General features: G+C 48.5%; 1 protein-coding gene across 2 annotated transcripts in view; it reads right to left on the minus strand.

The window, feature by feature from the left end:
• gpc5b (glypican 5b) overlaps window positions 1-19,850 on the minus strand; it is a 135,605-nt gene that overhangs the window by 43,764 nt on the left and 71,991 nt on the right. For both annotated transcript variants that reach the window (XM_061240432.1, XM_061240431.1), the window contains one exon: window positions 15,269-15,389. In XM_061240432.1, coding sequence (XP_061096416.1) covers window positions 15,269-15,389 — 121 coding nt within the window. The remainder of the gene's footprint in view (window positions 1-15,268; window positions 15,390-19,850) is intronic.

Here is a 19,850-nt window from a genome sequence, read left to right on the forward strand (position 1 = left end):
AATCTGAGGCAAAAACCACCGGCCGGGTGTGACAGGAGTGTGTCTATGTCTAATTGAGTGTGTGGGTGTGTGCATGTGTGTGGGTGTGTGTACGTGTGTAATTGTGTGTGTATGTGTGTGTGTATGGCTGTGTGTATGAGTGTGCATGAGTGTGTATGGCTGTGTGTGTGTGTGTATGGGTATGTGTGTGTGTGTGTGTGTGTGTGTGTGTATGGCTGTATATGTGTGAGTGTGTATGTGTGTGTGTGTACGGATTTGTGTGTGTATGGGTGTGTGTGTGTGTGTGTGTGTGTGTGTTTATGGGTATGTGTGTGTGTGTGTGTGTGTGTTGATGGCTGTGTGTATGTATGTGCATGTGTGTGTATGGCTGTGTGTGCGTGTATGTATGGATATATGTGTGTGTGTGCGTGTATGTGTGTGTGTGTGTGTGTGTATGGCTGTGTGTGTGTGTGTATGTGTGTGTGTGTGTGTGTATGGCTGTGTGTGTGTGTGTGTGTGTATGGCTGTGTATGTGTATGTGTGTGTGTGTGTGTGTGTGTATGGCTGTGTATGTGTGTATGGGTATGTGTGTGTGTATGTGTGTGTGTGTGTGTGTATGAGGGGAAGGTTATTATAAGCTGGGGGCAGTGGCTTCATTACCAGAGCTCACTGACAGAGGCCAAGGTTTTGGAGCTGCGTGAAACCGCCCGTCTCTAATGAGATCCCGTAAAAATCAAACGGCGGGTTTTAATGGTCACACAGGGGCAGTCCTCCCTCTCCAGCCCCCGCCATTAAAACGGCCATCAGAGAGGGCTTCAAAGGCCCTGCACGGCCTGGTCCCATTACAGCCAGCCGCTTCACCTCCACTCTGACTGGCCCTCCTCTCCCACCTCCCAGACCATCAACCAGCACTGCCCTGATCCAAACCAGGACCGAACGCACCCTGATCCAAACCAGGACCGAACGCACCCTGATTCAAACCAGGACCGAACGCACTCTGATCCAAACCAGGACCGAACGCACTCTGATCCAAACCAGGACCGAACGCACTCTGATCCAAACCAGGCCAGAACGCACCCTGATCCAAACCAGGACCGAACGCACCCTGATTCAAACCAGGTCTGAATGCACCCTGATCCAAACCAGGTCTAAACGCACTCTGATCCAAACCAGGACCGAACGCACCCTGATCCAAACCAGGACCGAACGCACCCTGATTCAAACCAGGTCTGAACGCACCCTGATCCAAACCAAGACCGAACGCACCCTGATCCAAACCAGGACCGAACGCACCCTGATCCAAACCAGGACCGAACGCACCCTGATCCAAACCAGGCCAGAACGCACCCTGATTCAAACCAGGACCGAACGCACCCTGATCCAAACCAGGACCGAACGCATCCTGATCCAAACCAGGACCGAACGCACCCTGATCCAAACCAGGACCGAACGCACCCTGATCCAAACCAGGCCAGAACGCACCCTGATTCAAACCAGGACCGAACGCACCCTGATCCAAACCAGGACCGAACGCATCCTGATCCAAACCAGGTCTAAACGCACTCTGATCCAAACCAAGCCAGAACACACCCTGATCCAAACCAGGACCAATCGCACCCTGATCCAAACCAGGCCAGAACGCACCGATTCAAACCAGGACCGAACGCACCCTGATCCAAACCAGGACCGAACGCACCCTGATCCAAACCAGGCCAGAACGCACCCTGATCCAAACCAGGACCGAACGCACCCTGATTCAAACCAGGACTGAACGCACCCTGATCCAAACCAGGTCTGAATGCACCCTGATCCAAACCAGGTCTAAACGCACTGTGATCCAAACCAGGCCAGAACGCACCCTGATCCAAACCAGGCCAGAACACACCCTGATCCAAACCAGGCCAGAACGCACCCTGACCCAGGATTGGCTGGCCGGGTTGTGTTGGAGAGGCAGAATGAGACCAAATGGCGATGTGCTCACCCTCCACCAGAAACCAAAGAATAAGCCCCTCATGCTGGGGTTGAGGGCAGGCTGTATATTTGCTTAATGCTCTTAGTAGCCTGTTTGTTTGTTTCTTCAGCTTGGGGGGGATGTCCCAGACAATGGTTTTTCACTCAGAGTGTGTGTGTGTGTGTGTGTGTGTATGGGGGGTAAATCTTCAAAAATACATCATCTTTCATTTTTATTTTTCATTTTGGATCGAGGGGGTAGGGGAAGTCAGCATGTGGTCGATTAATCCATATCATACCAGTCAGAGCTCCTCTACCCCATGCATCCCCTGAGTGTCTGCAGAACGGCAGAGCAGTCTGGACCCACCGACCCGCTGCCCAGAGCAGCCTTCGCTCCTGTATCTGCGCCGTATTGTACCGGTGGGTGGGGAGGGGAGCCCAGACAGGCTCCAGGGCATAGCAGCGAGCTCCCAAACACATTCCTTCCGTATTTGAAATGAAAATACAGGCCGATTAGACGACCAGTCTCCCTCCTCCTGGGAACCGGTCAGAGGAGTCGGGGCTTGACACGGCTTTCTGTTCCTGAGCTGGGATAAAAGAGTTTCTCTCTCGGCCTCTTCTCCTCTCTCTGTCTCTCTTCCTCTCTCTCTCCTGCTCTCACCATCTCTAAAGCCCCCCCTTTCTCTCTCTGTCCGTCTCTCTGCCTCTTCTCCTCTCTTTGTCTCTCTTTCCCTCTACATCTAAATACGGTACAGTAGTAAATACGTCTCTCACTGTCTCTTTACCTCTCTCTCCCTCCCTCTCTCTCTCTCTCAGTGATTGGTAGTGTGACAGCGCTGTTGCAGAGAGCTCGATCGCGCATTAAGACATCCTGAAGTCATTAGCCGCGTTTACAGCACCCGCCCGTGTTCTGTGACACTCTGCCTGCCAAACCCCATCTCATTTCTCCTTCACTCCTGGGGTTTACACCTTTTCACACGGCACAAACTGGCTCTGAGACCAGGAGCACAGAGGAGCACAGAGGAGAGGAGAGAAGGGGAGAGGAGGGGAGAGGGGAGGGGAGAGGGGAGAGCAGGGGAGAGGGGAGAGGAGAGAAGGGGAGAGGAGGGGAGAGGGGAGAGGAGAGGAGAACAGAGAGGAGAGTAGAGGGGATAGGAGAGGAGAAGAGAGAGGAGAGGAGAGAGAAGGGAGAGGAGAGAGGAGAAGGGAGAGGAGAGGAGGAGAGAGAGGTGAGGAGAGGGGAGAGGAGAGGAGAGATGGGGAAAGGAGGGGAGAGGGGAGAGGGGAGGAAAGCAGGGGATAGGAGGGGAGAACAGAGAGGAGAGGAGAACAGAGAGGAGAGTAGAGGGGATAGGAGAGGAGAAGAGAGAGGAGAGGAGAGAGGAGAAGGGAGAGGAGAGGAGGAGAGAGAGGTGAGGAGAGGATAGGAGAGAGGAGAGAAGGGGAGAGGAGAACAGAGAGGACAGGAAAATAGAGGGGAGAGGAGAGGAGAGGAGAAAGGAGAGAGGAGAGAAGGGGAGAGGAGAACAGAGAGGACAGGAAAATAGAGGGGAGAGGAGAGGAGAGGAGAAAGGAGAGAGGAGAGAAGGGGAGAGGAGAGGAGAGGAGAGGAGAGAGGAGAGAAGGGGAGAGGAGGGGAGAGGAGAGAGGAAGAGAGGAGAAGAAGAAGGGGGTCCAGAGAAGAGCCCTTGAGACCACACTGCACCAGTCAGTCAGTGAGACAGCTGAGCTCTCTTAAGCCTCACCCCATCCTGCCCTCTACAGAAACAGCCTGTCTGGAAAGCACCGGCAGTAAATAAAGTCTTTTTTTCTATTTCTGTTTAAATGTTTCATCCTTGCACTCAGCACTGCCCCTGGACACATCAGCATCACGGTCATTCCGCTGCGGCCTCACAACATTACAACGTCCGCGTTCACTGGGCACCCTCTCCTCCCGCTGCTTCTCCCGCAAACTCTAATCCTGGAGGACCGCTGTGTCTGCTGCTCTTTCATGTGCCGCCCCTAAGTGCTTAGTTAAAGTCACTGATTGGCTGAAGACTCCACCCACCTTGTTTCAAGGCCAGATTGAAACAAGACCCAACAGAAATCCAGCAGAAATGTCTGCCCTCCAGGACTGGAGCTTTCGGTTACTTTTTGCTTGTCGAGCGTAACGTTCTTACCCCTTTGGCAAATCTTGAAATGAGTCATATCTCACCTCATCTTTTTTCAGCAAAAAAAGTAATATGAATACTGTAGGATCTAGCCCTGAGTGCAGGTTTTTTTCACTGCCGAGACCCCTGCTCCACCCCCAGGTCTCCCCCCCCGCCCACATCCTGAAGGATCCACAGCCACACATTGCTGATGCAGTCTCCAGACAGACTACTGTCTGCACCACAGATCAGCGCAACACGGCAGAAAAATAATCACATTTTCCACAGAGGACTCGGAGGTGAGGGATGCAGTGGATCAGACTACGCCAGGGTCAGCACTGCTCTCTCCCTCCCTCTTCCTCTCTCTCACTCTGTCTTTTTTCATCATCTTATCTCTCCGTCTTTCTGTCACTCTCTTTCTCTCTTCATCTCTTCTCTCTTTTCCTCCCTCTCTCTCTGTCTGTCTCTTCTAATCTTTTTACTTCTCTGTCTTTCTATCTCTTTACTTCTCGCTGTTCCTCCCTATATCTCTCTTTCACCTCTGTTTCTCCCTCTCTTTCTGTCTCTCTCTTCATCTCTTTACCTCCCTCTGTTCCTCCCCCCCTCTCTCTCTTCCCTGTTCTTTCCCTCTCCCTTTCTCTCTCTCGCTCTCTCTCACTCTGTGTCTCCCAGTCCTGTGTCTGTGTTCCTACAGTAATTACATTTTGGGCTTGGCTCCTCTTAGATTAATATTGTATAATATCCAGGCAATTGGATAGATGAATCTCATAAAAACAGATGTAAGGCTCTCTTAAGAAACAGTCCCAGAGCGGCAGCTGAGAATTAATTTTGTCTTGTTTGTGATTAAACAAATACGGGTTTCTACTGACCCCAAAATGTGTTCTCTCCATTTTATAATGTGGATGGTACAGTATAAACGCGCTGCTAGACAGTAATTAGGTGCTCTTGTCTGGGCCCAGATGCACAAAACACTATTTTTTCACCCCCAAATTGTCAGGCCTATTTTTAAGACCAATTCTTTTCCACGTTGACCTGAATAACTGTGCCACATCCTGGCAACTCCACCATTTTGGCTTGTTCGACTATAATAAAGAGAACTTAAGGCACGACACAGTAGCACGGATGTTTTAATCCACAGTCCAAATTTGAACAGGCTGAATGGGCAGAGCTATTAGACCGCAGTGCTGTGATTGGCTCAAACCGGATGACTCAATGACGGAGAGCATAGGGCATCTCCCCATTAAAGGGCTCATTTAACGGCATTAATGTCCTAAACGGCACAATGTCCCATGAGTATAGGCATGTCTTTCTCTTCATATGAAACATGGGTTTGCGATGAAGTATAACATTCAAAGCCGTAAGGAAATGTTGTACACGTCCATGTAATCCTTGAACCCTAAACAATTAGGCTAAAGTGAGCCGTACATAGATGTCTAAGCGACTGGTGATGTCTCAATTCTTTGCTATACCTTTCAATAAAATAAAAACTGGATGATAAATATTTTGCCTGCACCAAAATGTGCGTTGGCAAGCAACAATTAATGAAAACAGATGTCTGCAAATAACTGTCCAAAGATCTGCAAAACGGCCAGAATAATAACTGCTTAACGCAGAGCTATCAGGTGATTATTTTGTGTTCTGCACCCCCGTCGGGACGCAGTGTCACACTAATTGTTACACTGGAGAAATTGTCAGTGTGTAATTTGCCGGCGTTCTTTTAAAAGAATCCATTCTGCATTAGAGCGCGATGCCGTGGCCCTCTCGCTCGCGTCTGCGCGGGATTAAGGAAAAATAATGGGCTGGAATATTGACTCTTCCCCAAGCTATAAATTTCCCTCTCCGCCTCAAACGCTGGAGATGGAGCCCCACAGAACACAGCGCAGCGATGGCCTTTGATATATCATCCTGCTGGGGGGGAAGCGGGTGGGGGAGGGGGGGGGGAGGCGCTTTGGGCCAGATATCATGGCCCTCTGGGTGTCTTCCACTCTGCCATTTTATTGCGGTATAAACATTAGGGCCACCTCTGACCGAGAGAGAGTCTCCCCGAATCCGTCATCGTCTCCGGCTGCGCTGACACCGACCGCCGTCCTGCTCCTGAGCACACAATCTCACACCCGCCTCACAGGGCCCGTCAGTCACGGCCTTATTTATGCCGCCTTTACACACATACTTTTATTGTTGCATAAAGTACATTGCAAAATATAAGCATTAAATAACTCCATAAACATGACACGGACATAGCCGCAATACAGCTTATGAGATATTACTTTTTATTAAAAAAATATATGTTTGTTCTATTTTTGAACAGCTGTAGGGTCAGACTGGGATGTAGCCAGAAAGCGCCGGAATGTTCCGGGTCCGACTCCAAGTGTCGGGCACAGCCGGACGCACCGCTGGCTTCCCGTCACGTCTTTCGACGTTACGTTTGAAAGCGTGTTTCGTCGCCACCGTTTGATGAAGGAGTCCCAATGGGACTCATGAAGCCAGTCTATTTGAAGAAGGGCCGCTACATAAAAATGTGAATAAATAGCATAAATAAATATATTAACAGAGACTTCTGAGCATGAATGTGCAGGCAGCGCTTGCTGAAGGGGCGCTTTGCGAACGGCGGATCATAAATTTGGCCCACGTCAGCGATAACAGACGTAAACCGATTTCATCTGTGAAATTTCATAAGACAGAGTGTTCTCCTGGGGACTGATTTGCCGGGACTCCATAAATCAGACTCTTTCACGGGGAGACGAAGAAATGGGTGAAAAATGCTAACCCAATCGCTTCCCCTTCTCCCCCTGATAAGGTGCATTTACATAGGCATATTAACACAGAGACAGGTTTGATTCATTCTCCCGCCGTGCACAACACGGTGATGCAGTGTACACAGTAACATAACCAGTGTTAATTTAACTCTAACAGAGTACATAAGTCCAATAGGGACCATATATCCTCTGTAAGCGGTGATCTAACACTGAGCATTTCACTGTGCAGACATCGAGCTGCCTCCCGGTTTACATAAAGCAGCATCTATGCTTTCTTCCCCAAAATGCTGCAGCAATATTGTTAATGTTGTTACACTTCTAGTTGGATTACTATCATCAGCCAGGTCCCCGCACAAAAATCCAGTTCATTCAGAGATTTTTATTATATCTTTTTGAAAAAAGGTTTTCATCAGGCTTGCTAGCTGAGTAAGGTTTTGCATACGCAGAGTTGGAAGCTCGGGTTTAAAAAATGAATCTTGATTGGCTCAGAGACCAGCGAGCGTGACCAGGACCTCTCTCCTCCCCTGTGGAGGAGAACCCCGCCCACTCAGGGTACCCCATCAGCTGGCTTCGCCGCGGTGGAAGCGAGGTATAATTCAGGGTGCCGGGGTCACCTCTATCAGCCAGGAGAGAATCTCCCTGCCCGCCTCCTGCTGTCTGTCCAAAATCCACAGGGTGCATCTCCAAATGGCTTATACCTGTCCAACTACACTCCCACAATGTCTGCCTTAGTATTTCTGGAACTGGGGGAGTTAATTCAATGGATTCATGTTCAAATAATTGTTCTTAGAAAATATATTTTCTTCTTCTAAGAGCTGTGTTACATTATTACATTACTCTTGTCCAACTAAAATGAAAAAAGCACCTAATCCAGAAGGTACATCTGCTGCATAAAATAAATAATATGCTCTAACATGTGTGTCAATTCAACTGCTTACAACTGCTGTAAATGTTTACATGAGTAGATAATAAATCATAAGCATGCGTGTAATATGTATGTGATTTAAGACGGACAGTTCTGCCGTGTATCGGTCTGAAATGTGAAAAGAGTGTGTTAGGTCCATAGAGAACTGCAGATAAAGAAGCGGCCAATAGCAGTTAATCACGTTTACTCTCCTCTCCCACAGGTACAGTAGTCCCACACGTCATTTCATACAGACCTATTATTTATCCTCTTATCTTTATTGGCTTTGACAGATCTTGATCTGAAAAGGATCAATTTTTCTCTCACGTTCTTTGTCACGCCCATGCACATTTCAGTCCGTATATGCCTGAAACGTGGGCAAGGCCCCAGCAGAAGATCTGGTTTTAATGGATAAATCAGCCGCACGCTCTGAAGGACAGATCTTTGCAGATCCCCTCCTAAAAACAGCTGCAACAAAGGCCTGTAATCAACCCACCCTGTGTCTGATGTTCCCAGTTCAAATCAGATACATTTATAGCATTTGGTGGGGGGGGGGGGGGGGCAGACGGTGCTAAATAGCTTACCGGGGAGACACATAAATTCACATTTGTTTCATCCATGGAGCATGTTCTTCTCCCATTCTACAGAAAATCTTTACTCCAAATCTAATAAACCGCGGCCGGGGTTTTTTTTCCGCGGAGCGGCATTGATCGTTGCCACAACAACGCGGTTTTTAAGATCTCTTCGTGACGCCCCGTTCACTCCTCGCTCCCCTGTGCTTTCACAACTGAAGGCTTGAGCTGGAGCTGCTCGCTAACGAGAAAATGATCACAGCAAACAGCGCACTGCGGACGCACGAACGCTCGTGTTCATTTCAGACCATTTTATGGGACGAGTTTATTGGACAGTTGGGAGGGTGAAGGCCTGCCGTCCCCAGCGATTGGCCCTGAGAGCATGGCAGGCTGCTGCAGCCGTGTGTTTAAAAAAAGCCCCCCTGTGGCCCCCTGCTAGTGCATGAATCAAACAATGCCCTTCCTCTATAGACCACAAGGTGAGAACGACATCAATCAGCCGTGTAGTCCTGCCGTCAGCTGGAGTCCGCCATTTTAGATTCACTGTTTAAAAATCACAGCTGGAGCCTGCCTAACAACGCACACCATCTTCGTGTGTGTGTGTGTGTGTGTGTGTGTGTGTGTGTGTGTGTGTGTGTGTGAGAGAGAGTGTGTGTGTATCTGGTATCTGTGTGTGTGTGTGTGTGTGTGTGTGTGTGCATGTGCACGTGTGTGTGTCTGGTGTCTGTGTGTGTGAGAGTGTGTGCGCATTTGTGCATGTGTGTCTGGTGTCTGTGTGTGTGTGCATGTGTGTGCCTGTGTCTCATGTCTATGTGTGTGTGTGTGTGTGTGTGTGTGCATGTGCACGTGTGTGTGTCTGGTGTCTGTGTGTGTGAGAGTGTGTGCGCATTTGTGCATGTGTGTCTGGTGTCTGTGTGTGTGTGCATGTGCATGTGCGTGTCTCGTGTCTGTGTGTGTGTGCATATGTGTGTGTGTCTGTGTCTCCTGTCTGTGTGTGTGTGCATGTGTGTGACTGACTGTGTCTATGTGTATGCCAGTGCATATCCCTGTAAACAGCTGCATGTTCGAGCACACGTGTGCGAGCGTGCACAATGTTTTGTGCATGTCTATGTGAGTTAGGTCATACGTGTGCGCAAACATGTGTGTGCTCATCTGACTCCTGGCGCATGTCCGTGTGAAGGCGCACGCGTGTGTGCGCTAACGAGTCCATAACCTCGGCTCATTACAGACAGCAGTAGCAGGGCGGAGGCCCCCGGCTGGGTGACTGAGGGCCTGTCCGCCCCTTATCTCTGGAAAGCAGAAAAGAGCGGGGAGACTTTGTTTAATATTTCATACACCTGAGAGCAAACAAAGACCGCATCCTTTCTTAAATGTCAACAGGGCCTCCCACATTTCCACGGTGACAAACGCCTAACCGTCTCCTTCCCTTTTCATCCCGTACAGGAAGGGGGGGGGGGGGGGGGGCGCAGATCCCACAGAGGGGGGTGGGACAGGAGGCAGCTTCAAAGCGCCGGTGACAAAAAGAGAGGATGAGGAAGAAAGGAGGGAGGTGAAAAGGCTGATGGGTACCGCTTGTCCCGGACGTCCACAGCGCCGAGCGGGGGCCCGAGGCGGGCGAGTGTGGGGATCGCGCACGGGCGGCGGCTTTATCTCAGAGTACAGCGTGGGCTGGGAGCCTCAGTCTCACAACCACGAGCCCAAGTGAGCGTGGAACCCGATATTTCCCCACCCCGTTTGTCTCCGGAGCCGTCTCAGAGGAAGCAGAGAAAGTTCCTTTCTTTTTTATCCTCCCCCCCGTTTGACATTCAAAAGCAGCACTTCAAAAAAAGCGTGTTCACCTCTGCTTCTAACTATTTTTAATTTCCGATTGATCCCCCTTTTTTATTTTATGTACTTTGTTTCTTTGTGGATGAAAAGGGGCTTTGATTTACTGAAGGGTACGCACAGAATTAGAACTAGCAGTACTTTCTGTCAAACTGTGGCTGAGGGGTTATCGACAGATGAGAGAGGAGCGGATTCTGTGATCAGAAACTTTGTCCTAGCAGTAATGAAAACATTACAAGACTAAACGCACAGGGATAATCTCACCTGTTAAAGTCAGTAGTCCCTTACAGAGACACAGGAAGGTCAGACATGTGGCATTGTGGATCTGAAGCCCTCACCCAATGGCCACATACAGCCATGTGCTGGAGGCACTCACCTTGGGCAATTACGTCATTGTTTTGGATTCAAATACTTTTCAGTGCACGATTGATCTTGCCTGGTGCAATTGAGCCAACAATTTCTGAGAGTTCCTATACACCAGACAAGCTCATGAAAGCATAGAAAGATATTTGAATCTAAAACAATTATGTAATTGTCACAGGTAGTTACAGTAAGTTCTCATTTCAACATTTAGACCGACTTTACTGTTAACAATAAATCAAATGTAAGGATAGAAAGGAAACCTCAAGAGCATGGCACTATATAACCAGGGAGTTTTGTCTCCCACGTCTAATACATAGAAAATAAGATGAAAATACAGAATCTCAACTGTCTTTGGCTTAAATTTAGCTTTGTGTACAGTATGAATATCACCAGCTTACCTAAGCTATCAATTATTGTAATATTGACATTTGAATAAGTGCAGACACCGCGCTTCTACTGCCTGAAAACATTCCATTGTTTTTCTCTTCCATCTCTGCTCCTTCAAAGTAATTGTAAATGTCAAATAGCGTGTGACACCCACATTATCTTTACATGTTCAACAACACTTTCACAAGCTAGCGTTTCTCAGGAGAGTTCACAGCTATTGTAATTGCCGTTTCTCTTTCTAGTTTGTTTTTGTGTTGTCTGATGTCATCAGCAATTTGCTTTAATACATTTAACGCATTTAATTGGCAAAAACTTTGTTACTTTGGCACATTACTAAACATTATTTTCTAAATACGCATAAAACATCTCCACATGCTCCAAAGGCAGTCTCATTCAATTGCTGAACATCTCAATCATGAAGAACCCACACATCCCTGCAAAAGAGCTGCAAAAAGGGTGGCAAACACATGTCTAGCTATTCACAGGACAACAATAATAATCAACACAAAATGTTTTACAAAATTAATTAAAGAAAACAGTGAGAAGCCTGAAGCCTGAAGCCTTTTGGCACAATCTGCTTTGGACTGATGAAACCAAAAGAAAAAAAATTGGCCACCAAAAGGAGAAAAAAGGATGAAGCTTTTGTAGAGAAGAACACATTGTCAACTGTGAAGCATGGAGGTGGATCGATTATACTATAATGGATGGGTATTCCAGCAAGACAATGATCCTAAGCGTACCTAGAAGATCAACCATGAAGTACCTCCAGGAAAGACGGATGAAAGTTGTGGAATGGCCACTACAATCCCTAGACTTGAATATTATTGAAAATCAGTGGAGAGATCTCAAACATGCCATACATGCAAGGAGACTGAATAATATTTCTGAATTAGAGGTGTTCTGCCAGGAAGAATGTGTGAAAATTCCAAAAGTCAGAAATGAAAGACTCTTACAGTCTGCAGGCTACAGGAAGCATTGACAAGCTGTTATGCAGTTACAAAGCACTGATAGGGTTCCCAAACTTTTTTATTATTTTGAAACTATTCATTCATTCAATATTCTAACCCGCTTATCCTGAACAGGGTCGCAGGGGGGCTGGAGCCTATCCCAGCATACATTTGGCGAAAGGCAGGAATACACCCTGGACCGGCCAACCGGGATTCAAACCCAGGACCACCTTGCTGTGAGGCGGCAGTGCTCACTGCACCATCCATGCCATTACTTTTTTGAAACTATAAAAAATGTAAATAAAAGGTAAAGTTGCTTTAAAAGTTTAAGAAATGTGTACCATTTAGAGGTCAGGTTTGCTTCTGTTCACTTAGATATTCATTGTAAAAGGCTTTTTGACCAGGGGTGGCCAAATTGTGCACACTACTGTAAGTTTAGCAATATTTTGATATCCATCCATCCATCCATCCATTATCTGAACCCGCTTATCCTGATCAGGGTTGCAGGGGGGCTGGAGCCTATCCCAGCATACATTGGGCGAAAGGCAGGAATACACCCTGGACAGGTCGCCAGTCTATCTCAGGGCACACACACCATTCACTCACACACTCATACCTACGGGCAATTTAGACTCTCCAATCAGCCTAACGTGCATGTCTTTGGACTGTGGGAGGAAACCGGAGTACCCGGAGGAAACCCACGCAGACACGGGGAGAACATGCAAACTCCGCACAGAGAGGCCCCGGCCGACGGGGATTCGAACCCAGGACCTCCTTGCTGTGAGGCGGCAGTGCTACCCACTGCACCATCCGTGCCGCCCTAATATTTTGATAATACATGTTATTTAAATATACCTGCAGGATATTCCACTATTGTCAGGATTAAACCCCAAAGCTGCTGTGGAACACAATCACATTTTTGCTGCAGGCCTTTAAAAAAAAAAAAAAAAAAAAAATCTAACAAATAAAAAAGTTCATAATCACAGTCGGCACCCACAGGGCCCTTGGCAACATAACTTACATTCCTATATTTTATAATACTCCCGAATCTGATCCTCACTGTTTTGTACAATTGACAGATGTGTAAAAAGAACCCAACCACCCACCTACAAATCGTTCATTCTTCCCCGTCACAGCCCTGCTTTATCTATCATGGGCCGACTTGAGACTAAAGGAATAGTGGTGTGTGTGTGTGAGCGCGTGCACATGTGCGTGTGTGTGTGTGAGCGTATGTGTGTGTGTGTGTGTGTGTGAGTGTGTGTGAGCGTATGTGTGTGTGTGAGCGTATGTGTGTGTGTGTGTGTGTGTGTGGGTGTGTGAGTGTGCGTGTACCCATGTGTGTGTGAGGTGTGCACGTGTGCATGTGTGTGTGTGAGTTTGTGTGTGTGTGTGTGCATGTGTGTGCATGAGTGTGTATGTGTGTATGACTGCGTGTGTGTGTGTGTGTGTGTGCATTCGTGTATCTGAGTGTGTTTACGTGTGTATGTGCGCATGGCTGTCTGTGTGTGAGTCTGTGTGCGCCTCTGTGTGCACTTTGCTGAGCTGTCAGGCTCTTCTTCTCTGTCAAAAGATGTGTGAGGCAAGGGGTGTGCGCTGCGGGGGGTTTGCTATGCTCTAACGTCTTGAGAAGCATTATCTCTCCACAACTAGCGAGCCAAGACCCCCCCACTGACAGGAGGAATGGGAGATCCAGCCCCAGCGGGCTCAGTCATCCACGGCGACTGGCAGACACCAAAGGCGGTGGGCAGACTCTGCTTCTTTCATTAAGAGATAACCTTGTCTGCTCAAGGCCAGGCCTGAGTTCTGCATAAACGGGGGGCAGATATGGTTGGAGGGTGGTCCGGCTGAGATGCGGTAAGCACCTCTGAGGAACAATACACGGCGCACACGACTGAAAAGGGCACAGTCCGCCGCCCGGTCTACTGTGCGGAGCGTCCGTGATGTCTCGGCAGTCAGCTCCTCTCAGCGAACGGTCCGCCGGGCTGACAGCTGATCCACCGCCGCCCGCGTTATTCCATTCCCCCAGACGCCCGCGAGCGGGGGAGATACTGCGGCCATTACAGCAGCCGGATCACTGGCCCATGGCAGCCGGAGCCCTGAGGGAGAGCCCAGGGAATACTCCCCCCTCAGAGCCCCCCCCCCCCCCTCTGGACACGGAGAATACCGGGCACATAAACCCCCCCTCATCGTGCAGGGCCAATTTGCACCAAGTCCCCGCGTACAGTACGATAGTTCTGCAAGTGTTTATTTCTCCACACAGCGGCCAGCCCTGACTGATCTGCAGCCCCCAGAGTCTACACTCTGAACCCACTGGAGCAACTGCCAGAGACCCCACTTAGAACTGTACCAAAACTGTGAGTTGGTTTTTATATACACATTTCTAATAGTCAAGAGATTGCAGCATTTTGTTTCAGCATCATACTTCGAAAACCCCCAAAAACGTTTAGTATCAAGTATCTTACCAAGTATTCTATTTAGTCTTATATTTAGACAAAAAAACGTTTATTTTAATTACTTTTGAACTAATAAGATAAAATGATAGCTAATGAGGTGTGACAGTTTGACTAATTTGATGATTTGAGAATGGTAAGAAAATTTCACTTGACAAGCAAAAAGTAACTTAGAACAAGAAAATGATTTCGACTTGAGAGGAAAAAATTTTTTTTAGGTCTCATTACAAGACTGATTTTTTTATTTTAATACCTTAAAACACTTTTTATAATTATTTTTTTCAGCGTATGAAATCTCATCTTCTTCATTCCTAATTTTTACACAAAGAGCGTGGAGTGACCTCCAATCTAATTTACCCATCACATGAGAGCTCATGACCAGACAGACGCTGACTGACCCACTCCACCCCAGACAACCTGACCGCCCTGTCCCGCCCCCTCCACCCGCCACTCAACCAGAGGTGAGTAGTCTCCTCATTCCACAACATTCCTCTACCCCCAGTCGCCCCCTGTACATAAACTCAAACACCCAGAAAACCAAAAAGATTATAAGATACTCCTTTTACAGTCTGAGTGTGGCCCAAACTATTTGAACGCCCACACTAACAACAGAAGCAGGGTGGTGTTGGCGTCAGTGGTGGGATATGGGTGACCAATGGGGTGGCATTGGTGTAAGCAGTGGGATATGGGTGACCAATGGGGTGGCATGCTGTCAGCAGTGGGATATGAGCGACCAATATGGTGGCATTGGTGTCAGCGGTGGGATAAGAGTGACCAATGGGGTGTCATTGGTGTCAGCAGTGGGATGTGGGTAACCAATGGAGTGGCATTGTTGTCAGTAGACCTGGTGGCCTGAGACATAGCAGCTGGATGACAGCAGTGGCACTGTGGAGTGTTGGAGGGCACAGTGGCCCTGTGTCACCGGTGACCACGGAACTCTAAGGAGCCTGCGCTAACGCTACTGTTCTAGCGTTAGCAGCGCTGGAGAGCGAGGGGACCCATCCTACCTGGTTAAAGCGCTCCAGACGGTCCTTCACCTCCAGCAGGATAGAGTCCGGACCCCGCACCTTCATCTCCGGGTTCTGCCTCTGGGCCTGAAGGCCGTTCCCCACCACGCGACCCGAATAACTGAGGAGAGAGAGAGAGAGAGTGATTGTCAACCATTAGCTCCCCTGAATTTCCACTGCATACTGTATGTGTCACAGCTTCAAATATGTATGTCCAGAGCGAGTGTACATACCGTGAAAAATTTGACAGTTGATTTTGACAAACATACAAAATGCACAGAACCTTTTCACAAACCCTTTCAAGGGGGGGGGGGGGGGTAGACACAGATTCCACTGAGCAAAATCTCACAGGTGTGCCCTTAAAAACCACAGGACTGATCAGATATTTTGTTAAAGATAACAGAGCACCAGAAAAACTGTGGCCATGCAGACCGAAAAGGTATTTCCATAGCTTGGCTTGTTCCACATATAGACTAATTAAGCACCTCATTGACAGTGGATGAGTCAGGGACCAGTCTTCTCTGAGGCAGCAATCAATGAGATGTGGCCTGCCGGCTCTGGCTAACATGATTCATTACAAAGTCAAACAGTTTTCTGGCGGTGGAACGACACGGCGTGCCTTAGCTGCTGATCGCGTATCGACATCCTACCCAGTGGGCGGAGGGAAGGGCTGGGGTGGATGTCACCAGTTATGGTAAACAATACAAAAAGATAAATTCTCCATTTATGCAGATAGCCTGCTATCTTGATTTTCAGGGACAAAATCGCTTCACTTCCTCATTGTCATTCTGCTGGAAGTTAACGGTTTATTTATTCATTAATGAACTTTATGAATAATCCTTGTTTATGTAACAGAATGAGTTCCAGTTGGAGGAGTTGGGAAGGCAGAAGCAGACTGATCCCTGTCTCTTGCTATCTCTCTTTCTGTGTATGTCATCATACCCTGTTTGTGACACATGCATGCACGCACGCACACATAGATTGGTGTGGACGTGTCAGTCAGGTCTTTGCTGAGAAGTCATTCTTCCTCTGTGGTTTCCTATCTCAGTTGGAGGTTAAAATTAGAAGAGGAAGAAAGGCCAGTGAATAAAGGACCTGGCTCTTGCAGGAGGTATGAGCCACCTGGGGAGTCAGGCTGATAATTACCGCTGGTTCACCTGGCCACCCGGACCATGTCTCAGACAGACAGCTGAGGGTCAGAGGCTCTGACCAAGGCACTGTCATTCAGAATGGAAATAATGGCTGTTTATTCCACAGTGAACAGATTGCGTGTGTGTGTGTGTGTGTGTGAGTGAGCGAGCTTGTGTGTGTGTGAGTGAGCGAGCATGTGTATATGTGAGTGTGTGAGTGTGTATATGTGTGTGTGTGTGTGTGCGTGTGTGTGTGTGAGAGTGAGCGTGTGTGTGTGTGTGTGTGTGTGTGTGTGAGTGAGCGAGCGTGTGTATGTGTGTGTGTGTGAGTGGGCGAGTGTGTGTGTGTGTGTATATGTGTGTGTGTGTGTGTGTGTGTGAGTGAGCGAGTGTGTGTGTGTGAGTGTGAGTGAGCGAGTGTGTGTGTGTATATGTGTATGTGTGTGAGTGAGCGAGTGAGCGAGTGTGTGTGTGAGTGAGCGAGTGTGTGTGTATATGTGTGTGTGTGTGTGTGTGTGTGAGTGAGCGAGTGCGTGTGTGTGAGTGTGAGTGAGCGAGCGTGTGTGTGAGCGTGTGTGTGTGTGTGTGTGTGAGTGAGCGAGCGTGTGTATGTGTGTGTGTGTGAGTGGGCGAGTGCGTGTGTGAGAGTGAGCGTGTGTGTGAGCGTGTGTGTGTGTGTGTGTGTGCGTGTGTGTGTGTGAGAGTGAGCGTGTGTGTGAGCGTGTGTGTGTGTGTGTGTGTGAGTGAGCGAGCGTGTGTATGTGTGTGTGTGTGAGTGGGCGAGTGCGTGTGTGAGTGTGTGTGTCTGTGTGCTGACAGTACAGTGACCCTCTATGTGCCCTGGGCAGTGTCTCTGACGGCGCTTGCTGCAGCAAACTCCCCTCTTCAGAGCAGAAGTGCTAATGAGCTCAGAGCCCCAGCAGGGTTTCATTACGGCTGTCAGACGGGGCGGAGGCAGGGGCTGGAGAGGGCAGAGGGGGGGATGGGGAGGTTTGGGGAGGGGGGTGGGAGGTGAAGCCCAACGCTCCCCTCCTTTAGACCGTGAGGTGGATAGTTCTCTGTGTCAAAGCTGGCCCCAAGTCAGGTTTGTGGTTCTCATATCATTCCCTATAACCCACTCCTCGCTTCCACATAATGCTACATTTCAGCACATCTTCACTGTGTCACATGAACAGGGAAATGGGCCTGTAACTAAAAGATTGTAGGCAAAGGCCAAGCTGTGGTGCTGCCATGGTACCCGTGAGAAAGACACTTCACTTTAATTACCGCAGTAAAATATCTCGCTGTATCAATGCAATAAGGCTAGATATTGCACAGAATACTGACAATTTCACTGACACAAATTCACATTCCACTTCAGCAAAATCTCACAGGCGTACTGTGACATTGCTGATAACTGCTCACAGTGGAATATGATGTAATCTGTACAAGCCACCCTGGATGACAGCATCTTCTGCATGCTGGAATCTGATCTCACAAATGACGTGAGGTTGATGATAAAAAATTACTTCAGGGTTACATTTACATTCCGTTGGCCGTTGAGGGCATGGGAATTTAAAATGCTGACACATGGGATCTGGTTTCGTTAACTAATCACAAACATGAGCACAAACTGGGGAAAAAAAACCTTCCCAGCAGCCTCATGTGCGGTATTTCGATGACTAAGAGACGATAGGAATCTCATCGTCACGCTGGACAGCGCTGATATCCGAAACCCAGCTGCTTCTGGAGAGGACTGGTCAGAGCACTGGAAGTCCATTAACACAACATGAGATTCACAAAGCAGTGCACTCAGGATCTGGGACATACTGGATCAAAGCTCACTGCCATATCACACTGCTGGAAATGATGGGCAACGAGGGAAAGGAACGATACAGGGTGTGTGCGCGCATGTGTGTGTGTGCGCACGTGTGTGTGTATATGACAGCCACAAATGTATAGTCCTTCAGAAGTCTCTCTCTCTTTCTCTCTCTCTCTTTGTTCCTCTCTCTCTCTCTGTCTCTCTGTCTCTCTCCTTCTCTCTGTAGGTATGGCATACATTATTCTCTTTAAAACGTTGTCGGTGATTAGCCAGGACATTCGGGGCGCAGGTTTCAAAGGCAGGGCTTATTTGTAGCCCGGGCCGGGGGGCTCAGACCCAGGGTCCTGGGGCCCGCTCAAACCGCCCCCTGGAGCAGAACCCTGACCCCCAGCTCGCTAATGATGCTCCGTGTCAGAGACGGGCAGCTCAGATCCTCCGGCTGTCACTCACACGCGGGAGAAGGAGCGCAGTTTCTAGAACCTTCTGCGAGCCTCAGTCAGCTCGCACTCTCAGCCCCCGGCTCGTTCGGGAGGGGCGGAGCGCACCGCCGTTTGTTTGGGGCGAGCTACGGCTCAGCGCACGGCCGTTACGGATCTGCTTTGAAGACGCGGCCGCACTCTGACTTTGTGTACGCTTCTTACATCTGACAGCGATTGCCTCGTTGACCTAGCTGGTCGGCCTGCGTGTGGGAACTTGTAGATACCGGTGGCTACTGAAGGTGCGGACACATTTGTGGGTGTGCTGTGGTTAGCCATAGAGAACATTTTTTTAAAAATAGCTTCTGATTGATTTGATCTAGAAATGTCACCCCTCATTTCTCAGACAGTATCTCATTAGCCAAAGCTAGCACTATGAACGTCACAATTATATTCCCCGAATAGGTGTATCAGCCTGCTCACTCAACTGCAGCTGACCTAGGCTTGGCTCAAATGAGTCATGTCAACTACCAGCAAAGGCACATAGCTTAGATTAACCTAACATGGTATGACCAAACAAGAGCCAATTATTCGGCAGCACATGTCAGCCAGAGATCCATATGGTAAAACAGCCCAATAACAAATAAAGGTGCCAAACAGTAAACCACACTGGATGTCTGTTTGTTGGTGGCCAATGTCCTGTGAGCCTTTGGGGTGCCAATGAGCAAACCTAACATTGATCTGCTGGTAAAAAAAAATGCCCAACAATGGTGCATCTGAGTCAGACCTGGGCTAATTCTGTGGCTGGATGTTTCCCAGGGTGCACTGCCCCAATGAAGGCCGATACAGAAGTGCTCCACATGGAAATCAACCGTGCCATCAGTATTACCGACGTCCACCGTCTCCCACGTTACATCAGCTCCTGACCTTTCCTTCCCACAGTAAAACCTTCACAGCTAAATCTCCTTTGATGGAACAGATTTCAGTCGGATAGAGTGCAATTAATCCCTTATGTACTCATTAAAACACCATTAGAATCGAGCAGGCTGCACTGCATTGTAAAGGTGCACCCGCCTGTCATCGGTCAGGATGCTGATATGGAGTCCCCAAAAGGCCTTAATGACCCTCACCCACACTGCAAAACACAACAAATCTGTCCTATCAAGTATTTTAGTCAAGTATGCTCAGACTTAAAATATAATTTCTATTACATTTTTTCAAAATGAGATATAACT

This window comes from Conger conger, chromosome 4 (genome assembly GCF_963514075.1).
Source record: "Conger conger chromosome 4, fConCon1.1, whole genome shotgun sequence".
NCBI lineage: Eukaryota > Metazoa > Chordata > Actinopteri > Anguilliformes > Congridae > Conger > Conger conger.